The sequence below is a fragment of the Rhinatrema bivittatum genome, chromosome 2 (assembly GCF_901001135.1).
Source record: "Rhinatrema bivittatum chromosome 2, aRhiBiv1.1, whole genome shotgun sequence".
NCBI lineage: Eukaryota > Metazoa > Chordata > Amphibia > Gymnophiona > Rhinatrematidae > Rhinatrema > Rhinatrema bivittatum.
Window position 1 is genome coordinate 264,271,004 of NC_042616.1, and position 26,343 is coordinate 264,297,346.

The window sequence follows — 26,343 nt, forward strand, 5'->3', positions numbered from 1 at the left end:
AACATGAGCTTAAACAACTTCAAACTTGAAGATCTGGTGCTGCCATTTTTCTTTTTAATGTCATAATGTTAGAAAAGAATACATGACTGTACTTGAGAGCACAAAAATCTCTTCTTTCTGTAAAATCTTTAGCATTAGCTCAATGGCAGTACGTCAAGTATTTCATTCAGCAGAATCCTACCAGGTTTTCTGCTTTGAATAAAGCGCACTTTGTTCTTTATTATATATGGACAATTTCATAAGCAATAAGGTGGTGTTTTCAATCTTATATGCCATCACAAGGTCATAAGTTTTAGCAAAGGAAGATTATTCTGTGAAAAGATACAAACTTATAGTAAGAAATTCACAAATATTTCTTGATTAGACTATATTAGAACATAAACAGTAACAAAACCTAGAACTGCCCAGTGTGACTACAAAACTACAACCTTCACTGACAAACTGGAGACACAGATTTTGTCCATTCTTATGTTTATTAAAAACTGACATGAAACAAAACCTGTACAAAAAATTTCCAAAATCTTCTGGCCTTGGTGGCTGAGCTGCTGCAGGAAATTATCGCCGGGGTCCTCCTCTTCCTCTGCCACGGCCTCGCCCTCTTCCCCGACCCCGTCCTCTCCCTCTCCCTGCAACTGAGCAGAGTAAAATAAAAGGGAGCATTAGAACTGGAATTTTTCCACTGGTAAAGGTATGGTTTACACTTTTGAGAACACATCCCTACCAATCTTTTAAACTATAATTAGAAGTATGTCAAAATCAGCCCAGTCTCCCCACTGCAGTGTTTTATGTATGCTTACACATTTTGGAAAAAACAGACGACCCTCCTGAGTTGGAGGCACTGAAATGTAAAAAAACAAACAGTAAGCTACTGACAAATTTGGGTATACCATTACAGATTAGCTAGGGCAAGGAGGGGTGGAGGGGAACCCCTATTTTTTTTAATGGATTCCTACTGAAGATAATCTCAAAGAAGAGGGACTATTACACCCATCACCTCCCATTGACAGAATGGGAACACAGCCAGTAGTGGCAGGAGAAAAATAACTTTATATCTTTTTTAAAAGAGCTGCAGTCCCAGAGCACCTGAGTCCCCTTTTCTTAGGACAGAAAAGTTGGTTTAGGACCATTCTTTAAACTGGCACTGGCTTTCTGTGAAGATGGCAGAAGATGAATGGAAGAGTTAAATGAAAATTGGGGAAAACATTTAAAATGCAGGATAGTGAACAGTCTCATATTTTTCAAAGTAAACTGAACAGACTTCCAACACCATCAAACAAATGCTAACTGGTGTGCTGCCCACATGTGATACCAACAGTTCCCTCCCTAAACACACCACCTCTGTTATTCACAGAGACTGCACAAATACATTTCTAGGGATGTGCATTCTTTTTTAAATTAAATAGGAAATATCAATGACCTTTTATTTCATGCCATTTTCAAAACGGTAAGAAAGTTAAGCCAAAGGAATATTGGTTTTAATTTTGTTCTGCTTTTAAAAATGAAAAAAGTAAACATCTGAAGTCTAGCTCAAGGCCCGATGCTCAGGCCTGGCCTTGGTGCCTAGGCCTAGACCAGGCCTCCGACCAATTCTCTCTTTTCTTCAAAAAAGGACACATCCACTTAAAAATCACGCTGTAGTCACTGCAGCATGTCCTTATACCCGATGCATCATTTTATGAGGAAGAGAGATATGGAGGCCTGGTCTAAGCCTCAAAGCCAGGCCCAGACACCAGGATAGGGCCTCAGGTCAGTCAGGCCCAGCCCTCAAGGATGGGACAGATCTACGGCAGACTCCCACAAATCAGGTAAGTGGGGGCTGGGGAGGTTCCTCGCCCCAAGTGCTTTGAGGGTGGGCGAGATGGGACTGGGGAGGCCTCATTTTGTTTTTTTTGGGGGGGCTTTTTTTTTTTTTTTTTTTTTTTTTTACACATAAGTTTCTGCAAAGGTCAGAAATTAAATAAACATTAAATACAATGTGTAGGGGAGGGGGGGGGGGACACAAACAAAAAATTTTTTCCCCTGCATAGTCCTAATTTCCTTTAATGCCCATTTCCATTCTGAGATTCCTTAGTAATAGCTGATAACTCATTCTCAATCCCTTGCAGTCAAGTATGGTGTTCTTACATAGGTCCTTTCTGTGGTTAATGAGGCTTATTTGAGATCGACTGTCACAACCCGGGCACATATTTCCAAGTGGGATGGGTGGCCCTGGATTTTTGATTTGGTTTGTGGCAGTTTCTGCTGCACCTGCTGCCATCGTAAATATAAGCATATAAGAATTGCCACACTGGGACAGACAGAGGGTTTATCAAGCCCAGTATCCTGTTCTGAAAAATGGCCAATCCAGATCACAAATACCTAGCAGGATCCCAAACTGCTAATGCCTAGGGATTAGTGGCCTTCCTCAAGTACACCTGATTAAGAACAGTTTATGGACATTTCCTCCAAGAACTTGTCCAAACCTGATGAGTGTGCCTGAACAGAAAACCCAACATGGAGAAAGGCAAATGCCCCAGAATTCTCTGCTTAGCTTGCCTTGGCTGTATGAACTCTAAGTGACTTATTGAGAATGACTTGCAGAATTCCCTGGATATCTGGACAGGCAGTCAAGCTGGCTCCATTCAGTGACGCCTAATCACAGGGTCAAACAAAGCAGAAGCCAAAGGCGGAACTTCAGGCTATACGGACACTACAGAGGCAATCTTTCTCAGGGGTTTCTATAAACACAGCCACAGATGTGTCAGTTACCTTGACCAGCAAGATTCTAACAGAACAAAAAATGGCAAATGGGCCCCTCCTTGGAGAAATACTCAGGGGTAGCTAGGGATGATCTTATCATGCTGTTGACATGACAACCAATGTAAATTATTCTCTAAGGCAGTCATGCACACTAGAATCTTCCACAATATTGTATGTTATCTATAAAAGAAGGATCACTTCCTGTATACAATGAGATGCTGGTGGTCTGTCAGAGACATGGCATCAGCATCTCCCAAGAATACTTATATTGTTCATTAAAAAATTATGCTTTCTACCAAAATCTAAGTGTTCATCTCCCTAGCCATAAGCGTCATAAAAAATGGCATGGCACTTAAACCTTTTTTAAACCCAACTATGCTAACTGCCTTTACTATATTCTCCAGCAATGAGTTCCAAAGCTTAATTGTGCCTTGAGTGAAAAAAACATTTTCTCCTATTTCTTTTAGATGTGCTACTTACATGAAGTGTTCAAGTTTTTCTATTTTTTGAAAAAGCACCTATAGGAAAATTGGTTCTTACCTGCTAATTTTCGTTCCTGTAATACCACAGATCAGTCCAGACTCCTAGGTTTTGCCTTCCTTCTAGCAGATGGAGACAAAGTTTTGGGGGCACTGCCTCTTAACCCAGTGTGCCACCTGCATATCTTCAGTATTAAATCAGTACTCACGCAGAAAATATTTAACCAAAAAGATTTCTAACCAATTAACTCTACTATATCCCCCGGAATGAGCAGAGGTCAAGGAAATCTGTAATTAAGAACTATAGTTAAATTTAGAATATGTTTTAAAAGGACTAATGAGAAATCCATGCCATTCAGATTTAATCAAAACTATTAAAGACAACAGATCGAGCAGACTCTAGAACTCCTCTTCCCACTGGGCGGGACTCTGGACTTATCTGTGGTACTACAGGAACAAAAATTAGCAGGTAAGAACCAATTTTCCTTTCCCTGTATGTACCCAGATCAGTCCAGACTCCTGGGACGTACCAAAGCTTCCCTAACCTGGGTGTGACAGAGTCCCGCACAAAAAACACTTCTACCAAAATTGTCAACGTCCAAGGCCTGGATGTCCAATCAGAAGTGTCTGGGAAGTCTTTACAACCTTTGCAAGTAACTGCCCTGCAAATCTCTTGCAGTGAAACCAGTTGGCACTCTGCCCAGGAGGCTGCCTGCAAATGGGTAGAATGAGCTCTTAACCCTTCCGGGACAGGTCGACCACAACCGATATATGCGGAACCAATAGCCTCCTTCAACCAACGCGCTATAGTGGCTTTTGATGCTTTCTGAACTTTTTTTGCACCACTCCATAGCACAAAAAGGTAATCTGACAGCCCGAAACAGTTAGTGACCTCTAGATACCACAAGCAAGGCCCTTCTGACATCCAGACATCTCAATTCCCTTGCATGAGGCTTATCAATCTCCAGATTTGTAAGGCTGGAAGCTCCACTGACTGACTTAAGTGGAACGCTGAGACTACCTTCGGCAGAAAAGACGGAACCGTCCTGAGTGAAACTTTGCAATCCAAAATCCGCAAAAAAGGTCCCCTACAGACAAGGCTTGAAGCTCAGACACCCTTCTGGCTGAACAAATTGCTACAAGAAAACCACCTTCAAAGTCAGATCTTTTATGGGGTCCCTCTTAAGAGGCTCAAATGGCACCTCACACATGCTTGAGGACCAATTTAAGGCTCCAAGAAGGGCACACCTTACAAACAGCGGGGTGCAAATGCTTCATCCCATGAAGAAAATGCACCACATCCGGATGCGCAGCCAGAGTTGCTCCATGAATCTTGTCCCACAAGCAGCCAAAGCTGAGCTTGCACTCTCAGGGAACTAAAGGATAAGAGGCCAGAATTTGTTCCAGCAATGCTCACAGAGGAATAAACCCCTGCTCCATACATCAAGACTCTCCAAACTCAGACATGTGTCATGAAGAGGTCTTGCAAGCTCGCAGTAGAGTAGAAATTAACATCCTCTGGATATCCTTTCTTCCTTAATTGCCTCCTTTCAAAAAGCAAGCCACTACACAAAAGCAAACCGCTTGATCTGAAAATATTGGGCCCTGGTGTAGAAGATTTGGTAGATGGCCCAGCTTCAGGGTGCCGTCCACTGCTAGGTTGACCAGATCCACAAACCAAGGCCTTCTCGGCCATTCTGGAGCCATGAGAATCACCTTTCCTGGATGGATCTCTATTCTTCTTACAACCTTGCCCACCAGAGGTTATGGAGGAAACACGTAGATCAGAATATAGTGTGGTCAAGAGAGCACCAGGACATTGACCCCCTCCACTCCATGTTTTCTTCTGTGAATGAAGAAATGTAGCACCTTGGCATTCCTCCGAGTTAACATCAGATCCATAAGAGGAGTGCCCCATCTGCGAAAAATGAGGGTCACTGTATCCTCTGATGGATCCCGGAGAACGGGAACTAACTATTGCAGACAGAAAATCTGTTTGCACATTGTCTGACCCCGCTATGTGCGATACTGCTATCAAGGCCAAATGCTGCTCCGCCCAGGACATCAGCATCTCCGCTTCCAGAGCAACCAGCCGACTCTTGGTTCCTCCCTGACAGTTTATGTAGGCCATAGTCGTCACATTGTCTGACAGGACTGACTGCCTGGTTGTGCAGAAGGGAAAGAAACCTCTCCAGAGCCAACCACACCGCCTTTGTCTCTAGATGATTGATGGACCAAGTCTCTTCCTCCGCCTGCCACTAGCCCTGTACCGACCAGGACTGACACAGCCCCCCACGGTGAGACTGGTGATGGTAATCACTACCATCCAGTGAGGCACTTCGAGGTCCACCCCGCACCCCAAATAGTCCCGGCCAAGCTACCAGCCAAGACCAGACCTGGCAAACTCTAGGCGGCAGCAGGAGATGAAACTGCTCTGAAATCGGATCCCACCAGGATAGCAACACTTTCTGTAGAGGTCTCATATGAGCAAATGCCCATGGGACGAGCTACAAGGTAGAGGCCATGGAACCAAGGACCTGCAAGTAATCTCAGACCCTGGGGACTCAGGTGTCCAACAGGTTCCCAAACTTATGCCTGCAGCTTGATGATCTGCTCCTCCGTGAGAAAGCCCCTGCCCGCACAGGTATTGAAGCATGTGCCCAAGAACTCCAGAACCTGTGAGGGAAAAAAGTGGCTCTTGGCCAAGCGCACAACCCAGCCCAAGGATCTCAAGCAGTGCAACACTACTTCCACCACCTGTCTGCAAAGTTCCGACTTCGCTCAGATGAGCCAGTCGTCCATATATGGATGTACCAGCACCCCCTCCTTTCTGAGGGCTGCCGCTACCACCACCATCACTTTGGTGAAAGTTCTCAAAGCAGTGGCTAGACCGAATGGAAGAGCACAAAACTGAAAATGTTTTCCCAGAATCATGAATCTGAGGTATCTCTGATGATCCTGGCAGATAATGATGTGCAGTCACGCTTCCATTAGATCCAGGGAAGCCAAGAATTCCCAGCTGTGCACCGTCACTATGCTGGGCCCAAGTCTCCACTGGAAACGTGGAACTTTGAGAGCCAAGTTCACCTTCAAGTCCAGAATTGGACGGAAGGTTCCGGCCTTCTTTGGCACTACAAAATAAATGAAACATCCCATCCCCTGCTCTTCCCAGGGGATGGGAACAATGGCCCCCAGCATTCTCAGTCTTTGCATGGTCTCCTGAATTATCAGTTTCTTCATTGGCGAAACACAGGGAGATACCATAAATAGGTTTCTTAGAGGCAGAGCAAATTCTAAAGACTAGCCTCGTCAGATCACATTTAGAACCCACTGGTCTCATGTGATATTGACCCACTCCTTGTGAAAGAGTCAACTGATCCCCAATGACTGGGACCAAGGAATGCGGCCTCACCTCGTATGGATTTGGCTCCGCTAGGTCCATGATCAGAACAGTTTCAGTTCGCTCTGTGTCTGCGAAAGGACAGATCAGGACTGAGACCTCGCTGAGGTTTGTCTCTGGCCTGCGCCCAGAACCCTGCTCTGACGAAACACCTTTGGCCCCGCAAGCGAGAGCAAATCGGCAGAAAACCTTTGGCTCGTCTTTCAGTAGTTTGTGCACCATATCACCAGGCTGCTTCATCAGCTGTTTAAAATTTTCTCCAAAAAGGAGCTTGCCCTTAAAGGAGAGCGCACTAAGCTGAGTCTTCGATGAAACATCCGCTGACCAGTTTTGCAACCACAAGAGCCTCCTAGCTGAGACCACAGACACTATCATCCTAGAAGAGGTTCGAAAGCAGATCATATAAAGGAGTCACCCCATAAGCCACCACTGCCTCTAATAGTCTGCTCAGATTCCTGGGGCGAGAGATCTATGGCACTCTAACTGCTTTACCCATCTCAGGCTTGCTTGAAGCATAAAACTGCTGCACGCTGCAGCTCGGATGCTCAGGGAAGAAACCTCAAACATCTTCTTGAGGTGCACCTTGAGTTTCCTATCCTGGAGATCCTTCATAGCCACTGCACCTGCTATTGGGATGGTGGTTCTCTTCGTGACTGCCAACATGGAAACATTTATTTTATTTTAAAGATTTTTTATATACCGGGGCACGTTAAAAACATCACCCCGGTTCACATTGTAACGTAAATAGCAACAAGCTTTACAATAGATTAATGTCAAGCAAACTAAATAAACTAAGTCAACTCAAGCAGGGAGAATAAATAATTAAGTCTTAAAGTGAGCAGGGGAAAGAAGTTTTTAACTATCAACAAGATAGAAGGATATAAGAGGTGAATGAGAGGGAGAGGAACGACAGAGGGGGTGAGGTGGGAGGCGAGGATGAGAGGGGGGGTCTGAGGTTGTTAAGTTCAGTAGGGGGTGTCAGTCGGGTTGGGCATGTGTCTTTGGGAGTAGTCAGTCGGGGTATGCTAGTTTGAAGAGCCAGGTTTTAAGATTCTGTTTGAATTTTTTTATGGCAAGGTTCCTGGCGTAGGTGGGGGGGCATTTTATTCCAGTGGGAAGTCCCTGCTATGATGAATGATCGTTCTCTGATCGTGGCATGTTTGATGATTTTGGGGGAGGGTGTCAGGAATTTGGCTTGGTGCTGCTTTCTAGTTGGTCTGGTTGGGTTGTAGCGATGGAGATGTTCAGGGAACCAGTGCATGTTTTGGTTGTGAATGGCTTTGTGTATGAGAGTGAGGGATTTATAAATTATCCTAGAGGTTACTGGGAGCCAGTGTAGGGATTGGAGAACTGGGGTGATGTGGTCATGACGGTGAGTATTGGTGAGAATGCGGGCAACGGCATTTTGTAGGAGCTGTAACGGTTGAAGGGTATTTTTTGGAAGGCCTATGAGGATAGCGTTGCAGTAGTCCAGTTTGGATAGGATCATGGCCTGCAGCACTGTTCGGAAGTCAGAAGTGTGTAATAGTGGTTTGATTCTCTTCAAGGTGTGGAGTTTGAAGAATCCGCTCTTTATAGTGGCAGAAATGAATTTTTTGAGGTTAAAGTGGTTGTCTATCCATATGCCTAGGCTGCGGACAAATTGGGTGGGAGGGCAGCATGGTGGCGAGGGGGAAGAGAGGCTGAGTGTGGGACTGTTAGGGGGAGAGAGGATGAGTAGCTCGGTTTTGTTGGTGTTGAGTGCCAGAAAGTTGTCAGTGAGTAATTTGTTTATTTCAGACAAAGCAGAGTTCCAAATCTTCATTGCGTTTGGGATAGAGTCGGTTATTGGTATGAGTATCTGCACATCATCTGCATATATGAAGTGCTGGAAACCCAGTTTGGAGAGCAGTAGGCAGAGGGGTATGAGGTAGATATTAAAAAGGGTTGAGGATAGGGAGGAGCCTTGTGGTACTCCTTGTGAAAGCTTGACTGGTTTGGATTCGTTGCGACCGATTTTTACCCTATAGCTCCTGTCGTGTAGGTAAGACTGGAACCAGAGAAGGGCAGTGTCCGAGATGCCAATTTCCTTGAGGCGTTTAATGAGTATGTTGTGATTGACTGTGTCGAAAGCCGCCGATATATCTAGTAGTGCGAGTATGTGGGATTGTCCTTTGTCCAGGGCTTTGAGTATGGTTTCCGAGAGGGAGATGAGTAGGGTTTCTGTGCTATGGTGTTTACGGAAACCAAACTGGGATGAGGAGAGAATATTGTGGTCTTCTATATAATCTGTGAGTTGTCTGTTAATTATTTTTTCAAGTATTTTGGAGAGGAAAGGGAGGTTTGACACCAGGCAATAGTTCGCTGGATCAGTGGTGTCTAGGTCTGGTTTTTTGAGTATGGGTTTTATAATGGCTTGCTTAAGTTCCGTTGGGACCTGGCCCAGTGTAATAGATTTATTCAGGATGTTTGCGATGTGTTTGGCTATTGAAGTGGGGTTTGTAAGTAGTGTTTTGGTGGGCAGATTATCTGAGGGATGATAGGCGGGTCTGATTTTTTTGATAGTGGTTTCAATTTCAAGTGCGGATGTGTTTTCGAAGTTTGGGAAGGTGGTGTTTGAGGTTTGTGTAGGCGGATGCAATTGTGTGACAGGATCGGAGTGGTCAGTAGAAGTGTTATTGGGTGTTAGGTTCGGAAGCTTGTGGCGAGGTGAGAAACGAGCCATAATGGTCTCTACTTTAGTGTGGAAGTATGATGCTAATTTTTCACATTTTGTTTCATCATCGTTGTCAGGGTTATGTCTGTCTGGTGATGTGATAAGGCTGGCTACGTATTGGAAGAGGGCTTGTGGGTTGAACTGGAACCGATGGATTCTTGCGGCATAGAAGTCTTTCTTTGCTTTTTCGGTGGCTTTTCGGTAGGTGTGAAGAAGGGTGCAAAACTGTGCTAGGGTGGTGGGGATTTGGTTCCTCCGCCAGGATTTTTCAATTTTGCGAAGGTCGAGTTTCATGGTTTTAAGTTCGTTTGTATACCATGGTTTTCTATTATTTTTGTCTGTTTTGATTTCTTTGGTTTGGGATGGGCAGAGTCTATCTGCTATGTTTGTGGTGATTTGAAACCATGAAGATATGGCTGTGTTCGCGTCAGTGAGGTCTATGTTAGGGAGTTCTTTTGAAAGGGCCTCTAAGATGTCGTCAGTCTTGCCTTGTTTGCGAAATTTTATTGTTTTTTTGGGTTGCGAAGGGGGGGGGGGGGGGGTGTCTTTGATTGTGCATCGTGTGTCTATACGGTAGTGGTCTGACCAAGGGATGGGTGTGCAGCTAGGTTGGTCAGTTTGGATTAAGGTGTTGGTAAAGATGAGGTCGAGTGTGTGCCCAGCTTTATGTGTGGGATCTGAGACGTTTTGTTTGAAACCAAGTGCCGTCATAGCTGTCAGAATAGCTTCACAAGAAGGGGAAAGGGGGTCGCGGTCTACATGTATATTCAGGTCTCCCAGAATTATGGCAGGCTTGGTGTTTATGTGTTTAGAGATGTATTCTATGAGTGGGGAAGGATTTTTTTCGAGGCCAGGGGGGGCATAGATTAAGCAGAGTTGGAGGGAATTAGATTTGAAGATACTGATTTCCAGTTTGGGGGGGGGGGGGGGGGGGGGGGTGAAATATCTTGGAGAGTGAGGTTGAAGTTCTTTTTGGCGGCAAGGAAAAGTCCACCTCCTTTCTTTTTTATTCTAGGTATGGAAAAGAGGCTGTATGCATCTGAGGTGAGTTGGTTAATTAAGGCGGAGTCTGTATCCTTTAACCAGGATTCTGTGATAGCGCATATGTCAGGGGCTTCATCTGTAAGGATGTCGTGTAGTAGTGTGGTTTTTTTTTTAGAATGGATTGAGCGTTGAGTAGTAGAATGGAGAAGGACAGCATACCCAGAATTTGCGTGAGGGGGGAGGCCATAATGGGGATGACTGATCTGTGTTGTTGAGTTAGGTATGTGTGTCTGATCGTTTTGTAGGGGGCGTAGAAGTGTTTAATGGTGGGAATGTGTTGCGGATTCATTTTGCAAAGAATAGAGGGATTCTGCTTCTGTTTGATTGTGGTATGAAAGGATGGGAAGCGTTGTTCACTGCACGGTGTGGCTTAGCATGAGATAAAGGGGGAAGAGTGGAGGATTCAGGGTCTTGTTGAGAGGAGTTAGGAATGTGGGTCACCACTAGGGAGGATATAGGTGGCAAGGGTGGTGAAAGATTCTGTATCAGAGAGACTTATTGATCATAGAGGCAGTCTATAGTAGTCTTGAAGCATAATTTGTGAGATCCGAGTTCATGCTAGATGCGTGCCTTAAGTAATTTGAAGTTTGCTAGGGGTGGGGGGTGGAGAGAGCAATGGCTCACCCTAGGCCTCGGTGATGAGATGGGATAGGTGAGTCTCAGGTAGCTGTAATTGTCCTGTTGACTGTCATTTCCCTCATTCCTGTGAGCCTGATCTTTGGCGTGGACGATGAAGGTTCACACGAAGGGGCACACTAAGGGGCAGGCCCCTTAGTCGCGCTCCTTCTGCGCGAGACGCCCGGCGCGAGACGCCAGGGGTTGAACTATTCCTTATAAGGAGTTTCTCTCGCAGGAAGTAAGTCACAAGGGTGGGTGTGGGCGTCCGTTCGCATGCTGTGTCGCTGCCTCTGACGTCGTCAGGGGGCGGGCTCTTCGGCCGCGTGGGGGAGGACCGCTGATAGGCGTCCTCTGGTCCCCCGGAGATGGCGTCGGGAGGCTTGGGCTCAGGGACCCCGGTGGGTCAGGGCGCCGAATGCGCTAAGCCGCGGACTAGCGAGAGCCGTCCTCCATTTATTTATTTATCGGTTTTTCTATACCGATATTAGTGGATACATCATATCTGTTTACATCAAACTGCAGTTAGAAAATTACATCAAACAGGGACTGGGCAGTGAGTGGAGTAAAGGAACGTATTAAGAGTAAATATAAAATACAGAAAGCAGGAAATACAACTGAGAGCAAGTTAACATATTAGAAAACGGGTATTGAATTGGAAGCATCATGAAAGCAATGGATGGAGAGGGCTGATGACCTAATCTGGGAATGCCTGTTTGAAGAGCCAGGTCTTTAACTTTTTCTTGAATTTGATGGAACAAGGCTCAAGGCGGAGATTCATGGGTAGTGAGTTCCAGCGGGACTCACTACCCACAAATCATCTACCTTCGAAACCCTCAAGACTTCCAGTCTCGCCTCAGGCAAGGGATAAAGCTTCTCCATAGCCCTACTAACTTTAAGACCTGTCTCAGAAGTATCCCACTCCCTGCCCATCAACTGCTTAACCATCCTATGGAAAGGAAAACTCGTGGCCGGGCCCCGTAAACCTGCCATGATCGGATCTACCATGTCCTGGTCCAGCTCCTCCTGCGGAACCGCTATTCCCAACTCCGCCAGGACATGCGGGATCATAGGGCCCAACTCTTCTCTCTGAAATAGGCAAACGACCTTAGGATCATCCCCTTCCATGGAAGGAATCTTCCTAGGTTGCTCCTCTTGATCCTGACCACTGAAAGTAGGGGGGGGGGGGAGGGGGGGGGGGGGCGGATGCACCAGAAAGATCATACCCCAAAGATGATGACCCTGTGGTCAGACTCCTCCAGGAAAGGTCATCTGGGGTACCCCGCACTGCTGGACCTCTGACTTTCTGGATCCTTGTGGTCCCCGGCGTCTCAGACCGCCTGGGCACCTTTCTAGGCAGTCCCTCAGTAAGCCTATGCCTGGGGAAGCAACTTCTCTTGGACTTACTGGCCAGATATGCTTTGTGCAATAAAAGCTCAAAATCAGGGGGAAAAACAAGGATCCTCCAAATCCCCTTCTAGGAGGATGAGGATTTTCCCCCGACTGCTCCTCTAGGATCTTGTCTGGACTTAAATCTGCTAGCCACAGCACTGGCGGGAGAACCCCTCCCCCCTGGCGCTCTCACCTCAGCCGCCGTAAAAGTTTTCAAGATGGTCACCAATTTCTCACTTAGCAGGTGCAGGACATTCTCGTCCTCCAGGGCAGCCAGCAACCTGCCAGGGCCACACTGCTTATCGAAGCTGCTACCGCACCCCGTGAAGAATCCTCTCCGGAGAGGCAATGGGAACATTGGCCGGCCCTGGAGAGCTGCAAAGATTGCTCACCACAGGCAGAGCAGTGGCTCAAGCGGCATGGCTTAGTGAGACGCTGCCCGCACGGCAGGCACAAACAGCAAGCGGGATCGGGAGTAGTGATAATACGGCCTGAGTGCCTTGCCTCCAGCGACGGGGCGAGCAGCAAAAACCAACCGCTTTCCTGTCCCCTTTTTTTTTTTTTTTTAAACTTTACGAAGAACAAGTGAACAGATTACTTCTCTGAAGAAGAGTGGCAGAGGCTTCTCACGATCCTCATTGAAGGGGAGGGAGCCGGACCACCAGCTGTCACCCCCGGCGCACCAGAAAGAGCAATTTTGGGTTCCCAACCCCTGCTCATCCTAAACCTACCACCATGGAGGACGGTCCCACCAGGACCTGCCAACCACCTGGGAGGAATCTCTTTTTTTTTTAAACTATAATCTTACACGTCCATTTTTTTTTTTAATTCAGGTACAGAACCACTGGTTTTTGCACCAGCTCCATCTGCTGGAGACAGAGAAATACTGAAGAGATGCTGGTGGCACACCGGGTTAAGAGGCGGTGCCTACGAAACTGTCTCCATCTGCTGGAGAGGAGGCAAAACCCAGGAGAGTCTGGACTGATCTGGGTATGTACAGGGAACTGCATTTATCCTTTCTACTCCACTCATGCTTTTATAGACCTCTACCATACCATCTCTTCTCCAAGCTGAAAAGCCGTAACCTCTTTAGCCTTTCACATAGGGAAGCCATTCCATCCACTTTTATCATTTTCGTTGCCCTTCTCTGTATCTTTTCCAGTTCAGCTATATTTTTGTTTTTTGAGATGTGGTGACTAGAATTGTACACAGTACTCCAGGTGTGGACTTACCAAAGAGTAATGAAGAAATAAATCCTCGTTTTAATCTTCATTCCTAACACTGTTTGCTTTTTTGACTACCATCATATACTGAGCTGAGGATTTTAAAAGTATCATCCACAATGATGCCTAGATCCTTTCCCTAGGGGTTAACTCCCAGTATGGAATCTAACTGTGTAACTACAGTTTGGATTACTTTTTCCTATCTGCACCAGTTTGCACATGATCACATAAGAACATAAGAAATTGCCATGCTGGGTCAGACCAAGGGTCCATCAAGCCCAGCATCCTGTTTCCAACAGAGGCCAAACCAGGACACAAGAACCTGGTAATTACCCAAACACTAAGAAGATCCCATGCCACTGATGCAGTTAATAGCAGTGGCTATTCCCTAAGTAAATTTGATTAATAGCCATTAATGGACTTCTCCTCCAAGAACTTATCCAAATTTAATCTGCCATTTGGATGTCTAGACTCCCATTCTTGCAAAGTCCTCTTGCAGTTTCTCACAATCCGCTTGTGATTTAACAAATCACAATAACTGTCATCTACAAATCTTATCACCTCATTTGTCATTCCCTTTTCTAGATCATTTATAAATATGTTAAACACCAGTTGCAGTACAAATCCCTAGGGCACACTACTGTTTTCCTTCTTCCATTGAGAGAGCAGACATAAGAACAAGAAGATTTCAGAATGTTAACACTCCTGGAGTGATACTAGAGAACAGCCTCCATGAGCTGGGACTAATTACCTTCATGTTGGTCCTGAGAACATCCTTAGAATACTGGAACTATTTTATAGAACATTAATCTGCTCACTTACCAGCTTCTCTCTTTTTGGATTTCACTTTGGGCTCAACATCAACTAGCAGGGTATCGAGGGGTAAACTGTCTGGCAGAATAAAGTATCGAATATTATTTCCACGAATGCTCAATGTTTCCAACTGCACAGGCTCTCTGTTCTTCAGGGTCATTTTCACAGCTTTAAGGTGGGTATTCATACTAACATCCACACCTGATGAGAAAAGAAAAACCACAAATGTAAGCTACAAATTAGGGAACAAAGTTCACTGATCTAAAGGGAGTAACATTTGTAGAGACTTTTTTTTTTGTACTACTTATAAAGCCAGGAAGAATGACGTTTTTCGTTTCTCAGTGCAGCACTGGGAATTTTGCAATCTGCTCATCAGTCCTAAACATTTTTTCATCAAGTAGGTTTGCCAGGCCCCGTGTATAGGATTCTAATATCAACTGTGTTCGCTCCAAAAAGCATTACAATTATCAGAAGCCATGTGCAGAAATCAAACAGCCATCCCACTGAATTGGGGTCAAAAGCCAGGTCAATGAAAATAGAGTTCACTCATTTAGCTGGCCAGCACGCCATGAAGACTTCAAGAGTAAGAGAAAACAGTATTAAGACAAGGGTCAAATATTTAAAAAGCAAAAAAAAAGGATACTGAATGTGTCCCGAGTTGAAGCCATGGTCAGCAATTACACACAAAGTAGGTTCTATGTCATAGCATAAATGCTTACATTTAACTTGCATGCAGGCCCTGTGAACTCCATCATCAAGAAAATAAAATTTTGTACACGTTTTAATTAGATCGATCTTAAGTCTTTCCTCTTGACATGCTTGAGAGAGCAAGTTTGCTTATCATAAACGGGGTTTTCTGCACACAGCAGTATGAATTAGCCATGACATATGTGACATCATCCAATGGTACCAAACAGACCGACCTCTCTAGCTCAGTAAAGTTTTTACTACTGAGCCTGAGTGGAATTCCCATGCATGCAGCCCCATGAGCCCCTCAATCCATTATAGAGCTTAAATTTAGCTAATTACTCTCCTGGGAGGCAGGTGGGTATTAAACATGGCTAATTAATCCTGCTGTCTAAGGAGAACTCCATTTACGGCAAGCAACCTTGTTTTGTTTTCTCAGTCAACAAGCGGGGATGAGTGAGCCATAACGCATGGGGAGTCCCAAGCTAAGGGCTGCACTGCAGAGCATTTATTAAATAAGCAACCCGGCTCCCCTCTGGAGAGTGTACTACTTGTTAAACAGGATGCGCAAAACTGCTTGTCCAAAGCTACTGTCATTCCTTGAAAGATCGTCCAGACAGTAGGAGAATGTGAAGGTATGAATAGATGACCAAGTTACAACTTTACAGATGTCTTCAACAGAAACAGCTCTTAGAGGAGCAACTGCAAGTAGCCATGGCTTTCACTTCAGGGTAGTCAATAGGTTTAATTTGTACCCTCTGCAAACGATGGCCAGAACCCATTGGTCAGAGGTTACAATGGCCACTGGCTTGCGTAAAATCACAGCCTCCTCCCAACCGGAGCGTCCATAGTCTCAGACATGGCTATGCTCCCTGCGATTCAGTCAAAACTCTGTCCCCAGAGTTGACAGAAGTGTTGGCTGGGGCTTTGAAGCTCTTTATTGCCTGGGACTGTTATGAGGGGCCTGCTGATGGGATCGAGCAGATAGAGAATTGTATCTCCTCGGGCAGAAGAAAGACTTCCTGTGGCCATATCTAGAGGTCTTCCTAGCAGAGGACGATGGGTTCTGGGTGCCAGTGGAAAAATGCTGGGGTGCTGCATGGATGTCCCACATTTGGGTGACCACATTCTTCACTTTATCACTATTCTCATAAATGTGCATTACAATATTTTAACATATTGAGTACACAATGAATGTAATAAGATAACAGTAAATGTGATTTTTGACCTGTAAAAGTACCTTCTAGGTACACCTGGCCAGAACCTACATCACTAAACATGTGTGTATTTTTATGATTTAATGTAACCGAAATTTAATGGCACCAGTTAGAATGCACTATAGTGCGCTTACTCCAAACTTATGTGCCTACATGTAAACCGTTGTGATGGTATATAACTTAGCGACGGTATAGAAAAGACTTTAAATAAAATAAATATCCCCAAAGAGATTCTCTCCAGTGCATGGATCATCAGCAAGTCGCTCCTGCACTTCCTGATGGAGATCAGTTTTTCTGGACATAAGTCCTGTAGAGAATGTTTTTTCCCACATCTTATGTAAAACGGAGTTTAAAACTTCGTGTGGGGGTACAGGTGTGGGTTCTGGCGGCATATTAAAATTTTTTAGAATGCCCAGAACCTCCGACATGGTGTCTGGAATTTTTCCTGTTTCGACATTTAAGAGGTTTCCCACATTCTCCATAAACTTTGAATAGGTTAGGTCTTCAGGTGGGGAGTAGGGCTCTGGAGGGCCAGAAGACTGACACGAGACATCCTACCAGTCCCTGCACGAGGCCTGGTCGTGCTCCGGGCCCAGACAGATGTAACAATAATTATGTCCATCCGTTATGGACATAATTTTTCCACATTAGCAGTATTTAAACCCAGAGGGTTTAGGTGCCATACTGCAAAAAAGGGTGTTGATCGAACGACAAGGAAAAAAAAAATTCGCAAAAATTTCCGACGAGGAGAGAGAAAAACCCCGTGTGCTATCGGCTCACAGAAAAAAAGAGAGACTGAGGAGAGAAACGGATTTGTGTGGGAAGACGACCGCGTAGTCGCACAGAGTTAAAACTTTGTCACTACCTGAGAGAACTCTGCCTACTTCCTGGTCGCATCGACGCTCCCAGACAGCATGGCTAATTCAGCCCTGCATCGATGGGGGGGGGGGGGGGGGGGGGGGGGGGGGGAAGTCATAATTACTGCTGAAGGCAGAATTACAAAAAGCGATGTATCATCTGAACAGAAGCATGGACAAAGAAAGACTGATGGGCCATGAAGTAGCATGTGCGCAGGAACTATCATGAAAGATCACTGGAAAAAAAAAAAGAAAATCCTGCTGAACTAGAGAAATGGGTTGTTTGGCACAGTTGGATGGCACCCATGTGTCATAGCTAATTTAGCCCTGCTTGTTGGAGAACAAGAGTTGGTTATTTCAATAGGGGTTACATTGCTTTTTAAAATATTTTAAAAAAATCTTTATCCACAAAATGCCGCATTTTGTTCATTTCTTCAAAATTTTCACATATTATGCAGTCATTCAAAAGGTTTGCTAATTTTATGTTCCTCTGGGTAAAAGTATATCTAAATACACACTTTTGTTAATGGATCCAATGTGCTTTATGAAACAATATTGAACTTTTCCACAACTGAGACCATCAGGATGTGGTTAATAAAGCTGAGAATTCATCAATGCTCAAGATGTTTTATTTTGATTTACTTTTGTAATATCTTGTATACTTTTTCTGGAATTTTTTTAAGTACTTGCCCAACTTTTCAGTTTTGCTCAGCAGTTTCTTACTGCTCCTTCAGACTTCCAGTTGAATCAGAACCTGCCCCAAGTAGGGCCAGTGTGCAAGTTTCCTTGTATTGCATTAAAAATACTACCTACCCCAAACTAAACAAGTCTAGGTTTTTTTTTTTGGGGGGGGGGGGGAGGGGTTTGCAATGCTAATATTTTGAATTGCTTACACTAATAATTCAAAAGTTCAGCTGCCTGCCCACCTACTAGCTACCCCTCTCTGCTCCATACCCCTCTACTTCCCAACTCCCTTCTCTGACCCAGCTACTCACTCCACAGCAGGAAGGCCAGTATGCTCCTATCTCTGCAGCTCCTTGTGCTGGTGGACGTGATTAGGGAAGTTGAACGGTGAGAACAAAACCTGTCCCAGCATAGGAAGGAAGTGAGGTAGACAAGCTGACTGGCAAGGGGAAGAATTGCTGCTGCCTATTTGCCCTCCCATCTGATGCCACTGCTGTTCACATCCTTACTTCCCTTTTCTCGATCCCAACACCACTTCTATTCCTTTTATCCTCCTTCCTCTGCTGGTTCTACTGCTGCTGCTGTTTCCACCTGCCACTACATCCCCTCCTGGCCTTGCTGCTGTTGTCCTCTGCCTCCAGGTACCACCACAATTACTCAGTCTCCCTCCCCTCTCAGTTCTCTGCTGCAATCATTCTAATTAAAAAACATTGCTGGACAAGTTTGACTGTTACACAAAAATGTGACGTAGCATTGAGTGCTACCTAAAACTTCTAGTGTTAAATATTCCCTAGCTAGGCTTGCTGTGCCTTGAACCTTCAATTCAGTTACCTGCTTTGTTTTTTTAAATCCTAGTTAAACAAGTAACAGTACAAAAGGCATATTAGATGGGGTATGAAGGCATGCAAAACTAAAAGATAAAAGCTTATAATTGTAGGTAATGGAAAAGTGACTAGATCTAAAGAGGAGTCATTGGGGTAAACCAATGTTTACTCAGTATTTAAGCGCATACTATCCGACAGAAGTCTATTGACATAGATGTCTGGATGTTTTGCATTTATGGAACTTTCGGCAGGATCACACAAGAAATTTTACTGTTGACGTAGGTATTTAGACTCTGAAACATAGCTTGCAGCAGGTAATGCACAACATTTTAATGATAGAAATTTTACACTTTTGTATACTTTCTTTTTTTAGGTGTTAAATGATTAGAGGCTTAAGTGTCCAAAAAGTCAGAATGTGCTATAACAATTATATGATATTGTCTTAACAACACTTTTGCACATGTTTGAGAAATGTGTATTTACAGTTTATGATGTGCTACCTGCAATAAATTGTTTCCTAGTTATTTCATGTGTTCATATTTGTATGTGGTTTGGTCTCTATTTGTGGTCGTTATTCTTGTGTCTCAGCTCTCCCTCATACAGTTCAGACTGGTGGTGGTGTGGGGGAGATCAAAATACCAGTAAACAGAGCCATTTTAAAAGTTAGATATACAAATTATGTTAAAGGTTGCACACAAGGCACCTTACTTTTTGACAACAATCTCTGCATGATCATTTTTGCTAAGTGAAATAGTTCAAGTTAACATGAAAGACAGCAACTGTACAAAACATACACCCCACCATTTTAATTCTGTACCTGTGATTGTCCCATGGACCTGTGTTCCATTCTTCAGTTCAACAGTCACAGTCTCATGACTCAGTTTCATTAGAAATCTGCAAAAACACAAACAAAACTTAATATTTCTCTCAGCTAAAGCATTAAAGTCTACACATTCAGAGTCATGTATGTTAAATGTTTGTCTATTATTTAATAAACAGTTTTACAGTTTAAAAAATTCAAATAGCATACTCTTGGAAAACCAAATCCCACGTCAGTCCTGGGGGGACTGCAGCTGGTGAGAAAGGAACTTCGCACTAGAAGTGCTGAGATTTCTCTATATTCAAGGATACTTCATTTTCTGACAGGACCATGCTTAAGCTGTAGTGGTGGGTGGTGACTAGTTAGTTTTAAAACAAAAGCTTGTTTGGTGGGTTAGAAAAGTAAATAGCTGGCTGGCTCCTGGGCTGCCCCGGTGCAAAGATGCTGGACCTAGATAGGATTTTAGAGTGCTAGGGAGACACCTGATGTTGGGATACTTGTGAATACTAATGATGTAGGACAAGTGCAGGAGGGAGGCTTTGGAAGCCAAATTTAGGCTTTTGGGTAAAAGTCTGAAAGAGACCCTTCGCAGAAATGCTCCCAGTTCCAGAAGAAGGCTGAGCTCTAGAGTAAGTCAATGCATGAATGAAACAAAAACGAAGGTATGAAGTTTATAGATTTGTTAGGAACTGGAAAACATTCTGGGAAAATAGAAGTCGATTCCAACAGAATGGGCTCCACCTTAACCAGCAAGGCATCTTTTTTTTTTTACAACAAAGATTTAAAGGCCCAGACACAGGAAAGCACAAAAATAAAAGTAAGGGTACTTCCCTGTCCTGGGCAGGCAGAGGGGCTTCGGGCCCACCGAAGAAACCAGACCACTGGCTGTCAGTGGTCCCGGGGTCGCAGGCTGAAGCTAACCAGGGGCATCCAACACCCCGTTTGCCCGGCTCAACCCAAGGGGCGACTTCTGCAGGAGCCTGTCATCTCGGGGAACAATTTTCCTTAAAATATCCAGTCAGTCAGTACCGCAGGATTAGCACCTCTACCATCTGCTGAAGGTAGAGAAATACTGAGGGACTGCAGATGGAGGTTTTGTTCTCTACCTCCATCTGCTGGTAGGGATGAATAAAACCCGCTTGTCTGGACTGATCTGGGTATGTTCAGGAAATGGAAAATAAAACTGAGAATATCATAATGCCTCTGTATTGATCCATAGTGCAACCATACATTGAATCCAGTTCTAGTCACCCATCTCAAAAAAAAAGATATAGTGAAACTACAAAAGATACAGAGAATGGAAACAAAAGTATTAACGAAGATGAATGGCTTCCTTATAAAGAAAGGGAAAATAGGTTAGGGCTCTTCAGCTTGAAGAGACGACAGAGGGAATATGAAAGAGTGACAGCATCATGAGTGGGATTGAACAAATAAATAGTATTTGGCTATGGGACACACCATGAGGCTGATGCAATAACCATGTGGTAAAACGGGCACCTTGGTTTTTTGTTTTTAACACATGCACAGTCATGTCTCCTGGATGCGCAATGGCATATTTTAATGAGCTGCTGCGTTAAAAGGGACACACTAGGGATAAATTGTGCGTCCCTAGCATGTTCTTGGCATTGGGCACGCTCGTAAATTGAGCGTCCGTTTTCCTATCCTGATTGACATAAAGACTTTTTCATGATGCTGCTTTCTGTGGTCCTCCTACTTAGTATCACAATGATATTAAGTAGGAAAAACTACAGAAAAGCAGTTGTTTTTGCTTCTTTGTTGAGGATTGGAGCGCATCAAGACAACGCCAGCTCCAAGGTTGGCGTTAATTTTTGCATGTTAAAACATGCACGTCAGGCACACTGATTTTTTTGCATATGGGGGTAATAGCTAACAGTCTCATCTACATGGTATTTACATACGAGTGCTATTACCTATGCACATTTTGGATACTCTAATCACATTATTGCATTGGGAGTTACTCTAGTCCATCCACAACGCGTATCCAATCACGTGTCAAGCTGTGAGCTAGGCTGAGTGCACTATATTGCATCAGCCTGCATGAAACTAACAAGCAACGGATCTAAAACAAACCGCAGAAAACATTTTTGATGAAATTCATAAGCTGTGGAATTTGATTTGATCAGTTTTGTGGAACCAAAGCAGAAATAAAGTCAGAACTCTGGTGGGAGTCCTAAACTGTTCTCCAACAAAACACTGCCAACAAAGGCATGACAGAAGGGATGAGGGAGAGGGAGGATTCAGTATTAAAAGCTTTCCACTAGTTTTGCATACATTTTCAAGACTAGTTAGGTTATGGAATGCATCATCATAGGATGCTGTGAAGGCAAACAGTACAACTGGGTACTATTTAATTTACAAGTGAATTTATTTATATACTGTTATTCCAATGCAGACCAAAATGGTTTACAGTTTAAAAACATACATAGTATGTCAACATAGCATAAAACTCCACAAAATACAAAAAAAAACCCTTTAATTTATTAAAGCATTTCATGAAGCTGTATTTTGTAATTCTTTCAATGTTGCATTCACTCCCTACTCTCAAATACTCTGGCACTGAACTCTCCAATTAATTTATAAAGGTCATTTCATAGAGCCATGTCAGTGCACTTCCAAATATTCAGTTTACAGAAGACAGAAGGGGTTTTTTGTTTTGTTTTTTTTGGGGGGGGGGGGGGGGGGTTAACATACTGGGGTCCATCAAGCGCAGCATCCTGTTTCCAACAGTGGCCATTTCAGGCCATAAGAACCTGGCAAGTACCCAAAAACTAAGTCTATTCCATGCTACTCTTGCTAGTAATAGCAGTGGCTATTTTCTAAGTCAACTTAATAGCAGGTAATGGACTTCTCCTCCAAGAACTTATCCAATCCTTTTTTTTAAACCCAGCTACACAAACCACATCCTCTGGCAACAAATTCCAGAGTTTAATTGTGCGTTGAGTGAAAAAGAACTTTCTCCAATTAGTTTTAAATGTGCCACATGCTAACTTCATGGAATGCCCCCTAGTCTATTATCCGAAAGAGAAAATAACCGATTCACATCTACCCGTTCTAGACCTCTCATGATTTTAAACACCTCTATCATATCCCCCCTCAGTCGTCTCTTCTCCAAGCTGAAAAGTCCTAAACTCTTTAGTCTTTCCTCATAGGGGAGTTGTTCCATTCCCTTTATCATTTTGGTTGCCCTTCTCTGTACCTTCTCCATCGCAACTATATCTTTTTTGAGATGTGGCGACCAGAACTGTACACAGTATTCAAGGTGTGGTCTCACCTTGGGGCAAATCAGAGGCATTATGACATTTTCCGTTTTATTCACCATTCCCTTTCTAATAATTCCCAAGATTGTTTGCTTTTTTGACTGCTGCAGCACACGGAACCAATGATTTCAAAGCATTATCCACTATGACACCTAGATCTCTTTCTTGGGTGGTATCTCCTTATATTTATTTATTTATTTGAATTTCTTATAAACCGGCATTCGCGATGGGAGTCGCATCATGCCGGTTTACAATAAACAGGGTGTGACAAAAGGATAAATACTTAAAAACACTTAACATTAACATGTGATAGAATAGGAAAATAGCAGTTACAATAAAACAGGGACATAATGCAACTTGTAGATTGTAGAGAAGGTGAAAGATAAATTAACAATGAGCTAAAAAAGAAGTAACCAAGGTAATAAAACCTGCCAAATTAGAAAAAGAAAAATAACATTAAGGAGTTGTCCAAGGTTGTTGATTACTCTGACGGAGTTGAGTTGCTTGAGTTGAAAGTAAGTTCAGTTGGTATCTGGAAAGGCTTTCATAAATAACCAGGTTTTAAGTCTTTTTCTAAATGTAGGAAGACAGGGTTCCTGTCTCAGTTCTGGTGGGATGGAGTTCCACAAAGTGGGTCCTGCAGTAGAGAAGGCCCTGTCTCTAAGAGTCATAAGGTGAAAGGTTTTGGCAGGAGGAACCTGTAGTGAATCTCTGTAGGACTCTCTGATAGGTCTGGTGGAGGTATGTTTTTTAAATGGGATTTGGAGGTTAAGCGGAGAGAGTTGATGGAATGCTTTGTATATGGTGGTAATGGATTTATATAAGATTCTATAGTGCACTGGCAGCCAATGTAAGTCTTTGAGGATCGGAGATATGTGGTCTCTTCTTCTTGTGTTTGTCAAAATTCTGGCTGCCGTGTTCTGAACCATCTGAAGAGGTTTAGTATGGGAAGATGGGAGACCTAATAGAATAGAATTGCAATAATCTAACTTCGAGAAGATTATTGATTGCAAGACTGTTCTGTAATCGTGGAAGTGGAAAAGTGATTTAATTCTTTTTAAGACGTGCAGCTTATGAAAGCAGTTATATGGAAGCTTATGAAAGCAGTTATATGGAACCTAACATTGTGTGACTATAGCATGGGTTATTTTTCCCTATATGCATCACCTTGCACTTATTCACATTAAATTTCATCTGCCATTTGGATGCCCAATTTTAACTACTCTGAACAATTTTGTATCATATGCAAATTTGATTACCTCACTTGTATTTCTTTCCAGATAATTTATAAATATATTGAAAAGTACAGGTCCCAATACAGATCCCTGAGGCACTGCACTGCCCACTCCTTTCCACTGAGAAAATTGTTCATTTAATCCTACTCTGTTTCCTGTCTTTTAGCCAGTTTGTAATCCACGAAAGGACATTGCCACCTATCCCATAACTTTTTACTTTTCCTAGAAGCCTCTCATGAGGAACTTTGTCAAACACCTTCTGAAAATCCAAGTACACTACATCTACCAGTTCACCTTTAGCCACATGTTTATTAACTCCTTCAAAAAAGTGAAGCAAACTTGCATTGGGTAAAGCCATGCTGACTCTGTTTCATTAAACCAGGTCATAAAATAAATCTAAAATCAGTATTTAATATTTCTTAAACTCACACAGTCCCTTACTTATAACTCTTAATTTGCACCAACACCAATATTAAACTATCAACCCTTACCTATCTTCAGCTTAGTTTTCTATTACACACCAAGCTTTCTCACTTTCTGTACTTAAAATGAAGCGATAAACACACTTTTCTCCTTTGCTTTCTGTCACTACTTGTGCCCTTTAATTTTTATTTAACACAATCCACGAATACAGAGACTCCGTGCGGTTGATAGCCACTAAATGACAAGGTCATTCTTTGAAATATCTAGTGACCGGTTGCTTTCAAATCACGCTACCGGCCTTTACCAGGAAAGTAGTGTTTACAACTAGGCCTGACCACAGAAACCGACGACAAATATTTTGATATAAAGGAGGGGAGGGGAGGGAGAAGAGCAGGAGCCTTCAATACTACCGATAACTCCTGCCAACAGTAAGTTCCATCTTACAGACGCTGAAAGAGAAAAATCTAGCATCTTAACAGGATCAGTCCACCACACGTTGGGTGTCATTTACTCCATATGAATCCGCACAAGTTAGAAGCTTGGGAGCCATTGCGCCAATCGTCCAAGACTCGGTCTTAGCTCTGACATCTGGCGCCACAGCGCACAAGTTTAAAACGTGCGTTCATTTCAACCCGTGTGTGTGCGCGCGCATCATATATCCACCATAAGCCAGAATACAGTGCCCATGAAGAATTTACGAAGTTTTTAGACTGGGAAAGACATTCTTTCCCCAACCCTTCAGGCAGCTCCTCCCTCCGCTGCCCCGGGACCAGAGCTCAGGCAGCTACCGCACTTACCATCGCCCATCTCCGGCGGCAGTTTAGAAAGAGGCGGTGGCACATAATAAGCGCCCCGCCAGCAACAATTCCCAATCCCGCCCCTTCGATGCGGGACCCTCACCCCCCACTCCCCATCGGCGCGACAGCGAGGAAACCCTAACAAAACAGGGGCGAAAAGGAAGGCGGGGCGCGCTCGGCCAGGCGGCGCCAACGCCGCTTTCTAAGTTAGGGGCGCCCATCCATCGCCATCCTCCCTTCCCCGGTGTCCAACTAACTCCGCACCTGACGAGCTTCATGCTGGCTGCGGCCGGAGGAGCGTCCAAATACCTCAGGCCGCAAAGAAGAAAGAACAAGAAAAAAAAATTGAGCTCGGAACGACGCTGCGAGCACAGGCCGCTCCGGCACTCTATGTATCTTCGGTTTCAATGAGCGGAAGTAAGGACCCGGAAGTGCCCAGTCAGGCCGGTGACGTCACTAAAAGTTGTTTTTTTTTTAACGAACTTTATTCGTAAAACAAGCACAATACAAGAGAGCACAGGAGGCTTCTGCTTTGGTTCCCTCCTCTTTTTTTTTGGCGGGGAAGAGGTGGGGGGGGGGGGGGAAGTAGGCTATAAAAATTGTCTAATAATAAAACTAGTTCAAGTTCTAAATATGTATGTTTCACCTCTTCAATAAGTCTCGAGTTCCTTTAGGCAGCCCTATCCCTGTTCTCTCCTGTAGAGTAAAACGAGATGGCCCCAGCTCTTTTGTGTTCTGCCTTACTCGGTCCCCGAGCAGGACTCCTACCGCGATCGGTGAAGAAAGCCAGTATCTCTATAAGCTGCACAGAAAGTTTGCTGGCAGATTCAGATTTACGGAATCTATTAGCATGACAACTTGTGCATCTGATGCTAAAGTAATACATAACGAGGTTAAAATGAAAGAAAAACTGCATAATGGGGTTAATTTTCAAAAGATTTATGTGCATAAAAGTGGCATATACATATGGAAGTAGCATGTACAGGCAAATATACCATTTTGGAAACTTATTATAATGTTAGAGAAAAAAGGGGCAGTTTAGTGTGGCATTCTGGAACAAAAGTACAGGCGAGTCACTATTTTTAAGTGATATACATGTATACATTAGCGAAATTATACAT

At 43.9% G+C, this 26,343-nt stretch overlaps 1 protein-coding gene across 3 annotated transcripts; it reads right to left on the bottom strand.

The window, feature by feature from the left end:
- Nucleotides 1–37: 37 nt before the first annotated feature.
- SNRPD1 (small nuclear ribonucleoprotein D1 polypeptide) lies at nucleotides 38–25,658 on the bottom strand. Of its 3 annotated transcripts, none has more exons than XM_029589463.1 (4): nucleotides 25,532–25,658; nucleotides 19,487–19,563; nucleotides 14,410–14,601; nucleotides 38–632 (listed from the first exon to the last, which is right to left on the bottom strand). In XM_029589463.1, the coding sequence occupies exons 2-4, from the start codon at nucleotides 19,554–19,556 to the stop codon at nucleotides 556–558; spliced, it is 339 nt and encodes a 112-aa protein (XP_029445323.1). In that variant the 5' UTR covers nucleotides 19,557–19,563; nucleotides 25,532–25,658; the 3' UTR covers nucleotides 38–555. The 3 variants fall into 3 exon arrangements, with proteins under 3 accessions (XP_029445323.1, XP_029445322.1, XP_029445324.1); XM_029589462.1 differs by having other exon boundaries at nucleotides 25,487–25,648; XM_029589464.1 differs by lacking the exon at nucleotides 25,532–25,658 and adding an exon at nucleotides 25,223–25,244.
- Between the last annotated feature and the right edge of the window lie 685 nt (nucleotides 25,659–26,343).

What these genes read in the sequence shown, in the direction of transcription:
- SNRPD1 (XM_029589462.1), bottom strand. An exon ending in GGTCCATGGGACAATCACAG is followed by an intron (nt 14,602 to 19,486) that starts GTACAGAATTAA and finishes TTTTCTCATCAG; the next exon opens with GTGTGGATGTTAGTATGAAT. An exon ending in ATCCAAAAAGAGAGAAGCTG is followed by an intron (nt 633 to 14,409) that starts GTAAGTGAGCAG and finishes TACTCTGCTCAG; the next exon opens with TTGCAGGGAGAGGGAGAGGA.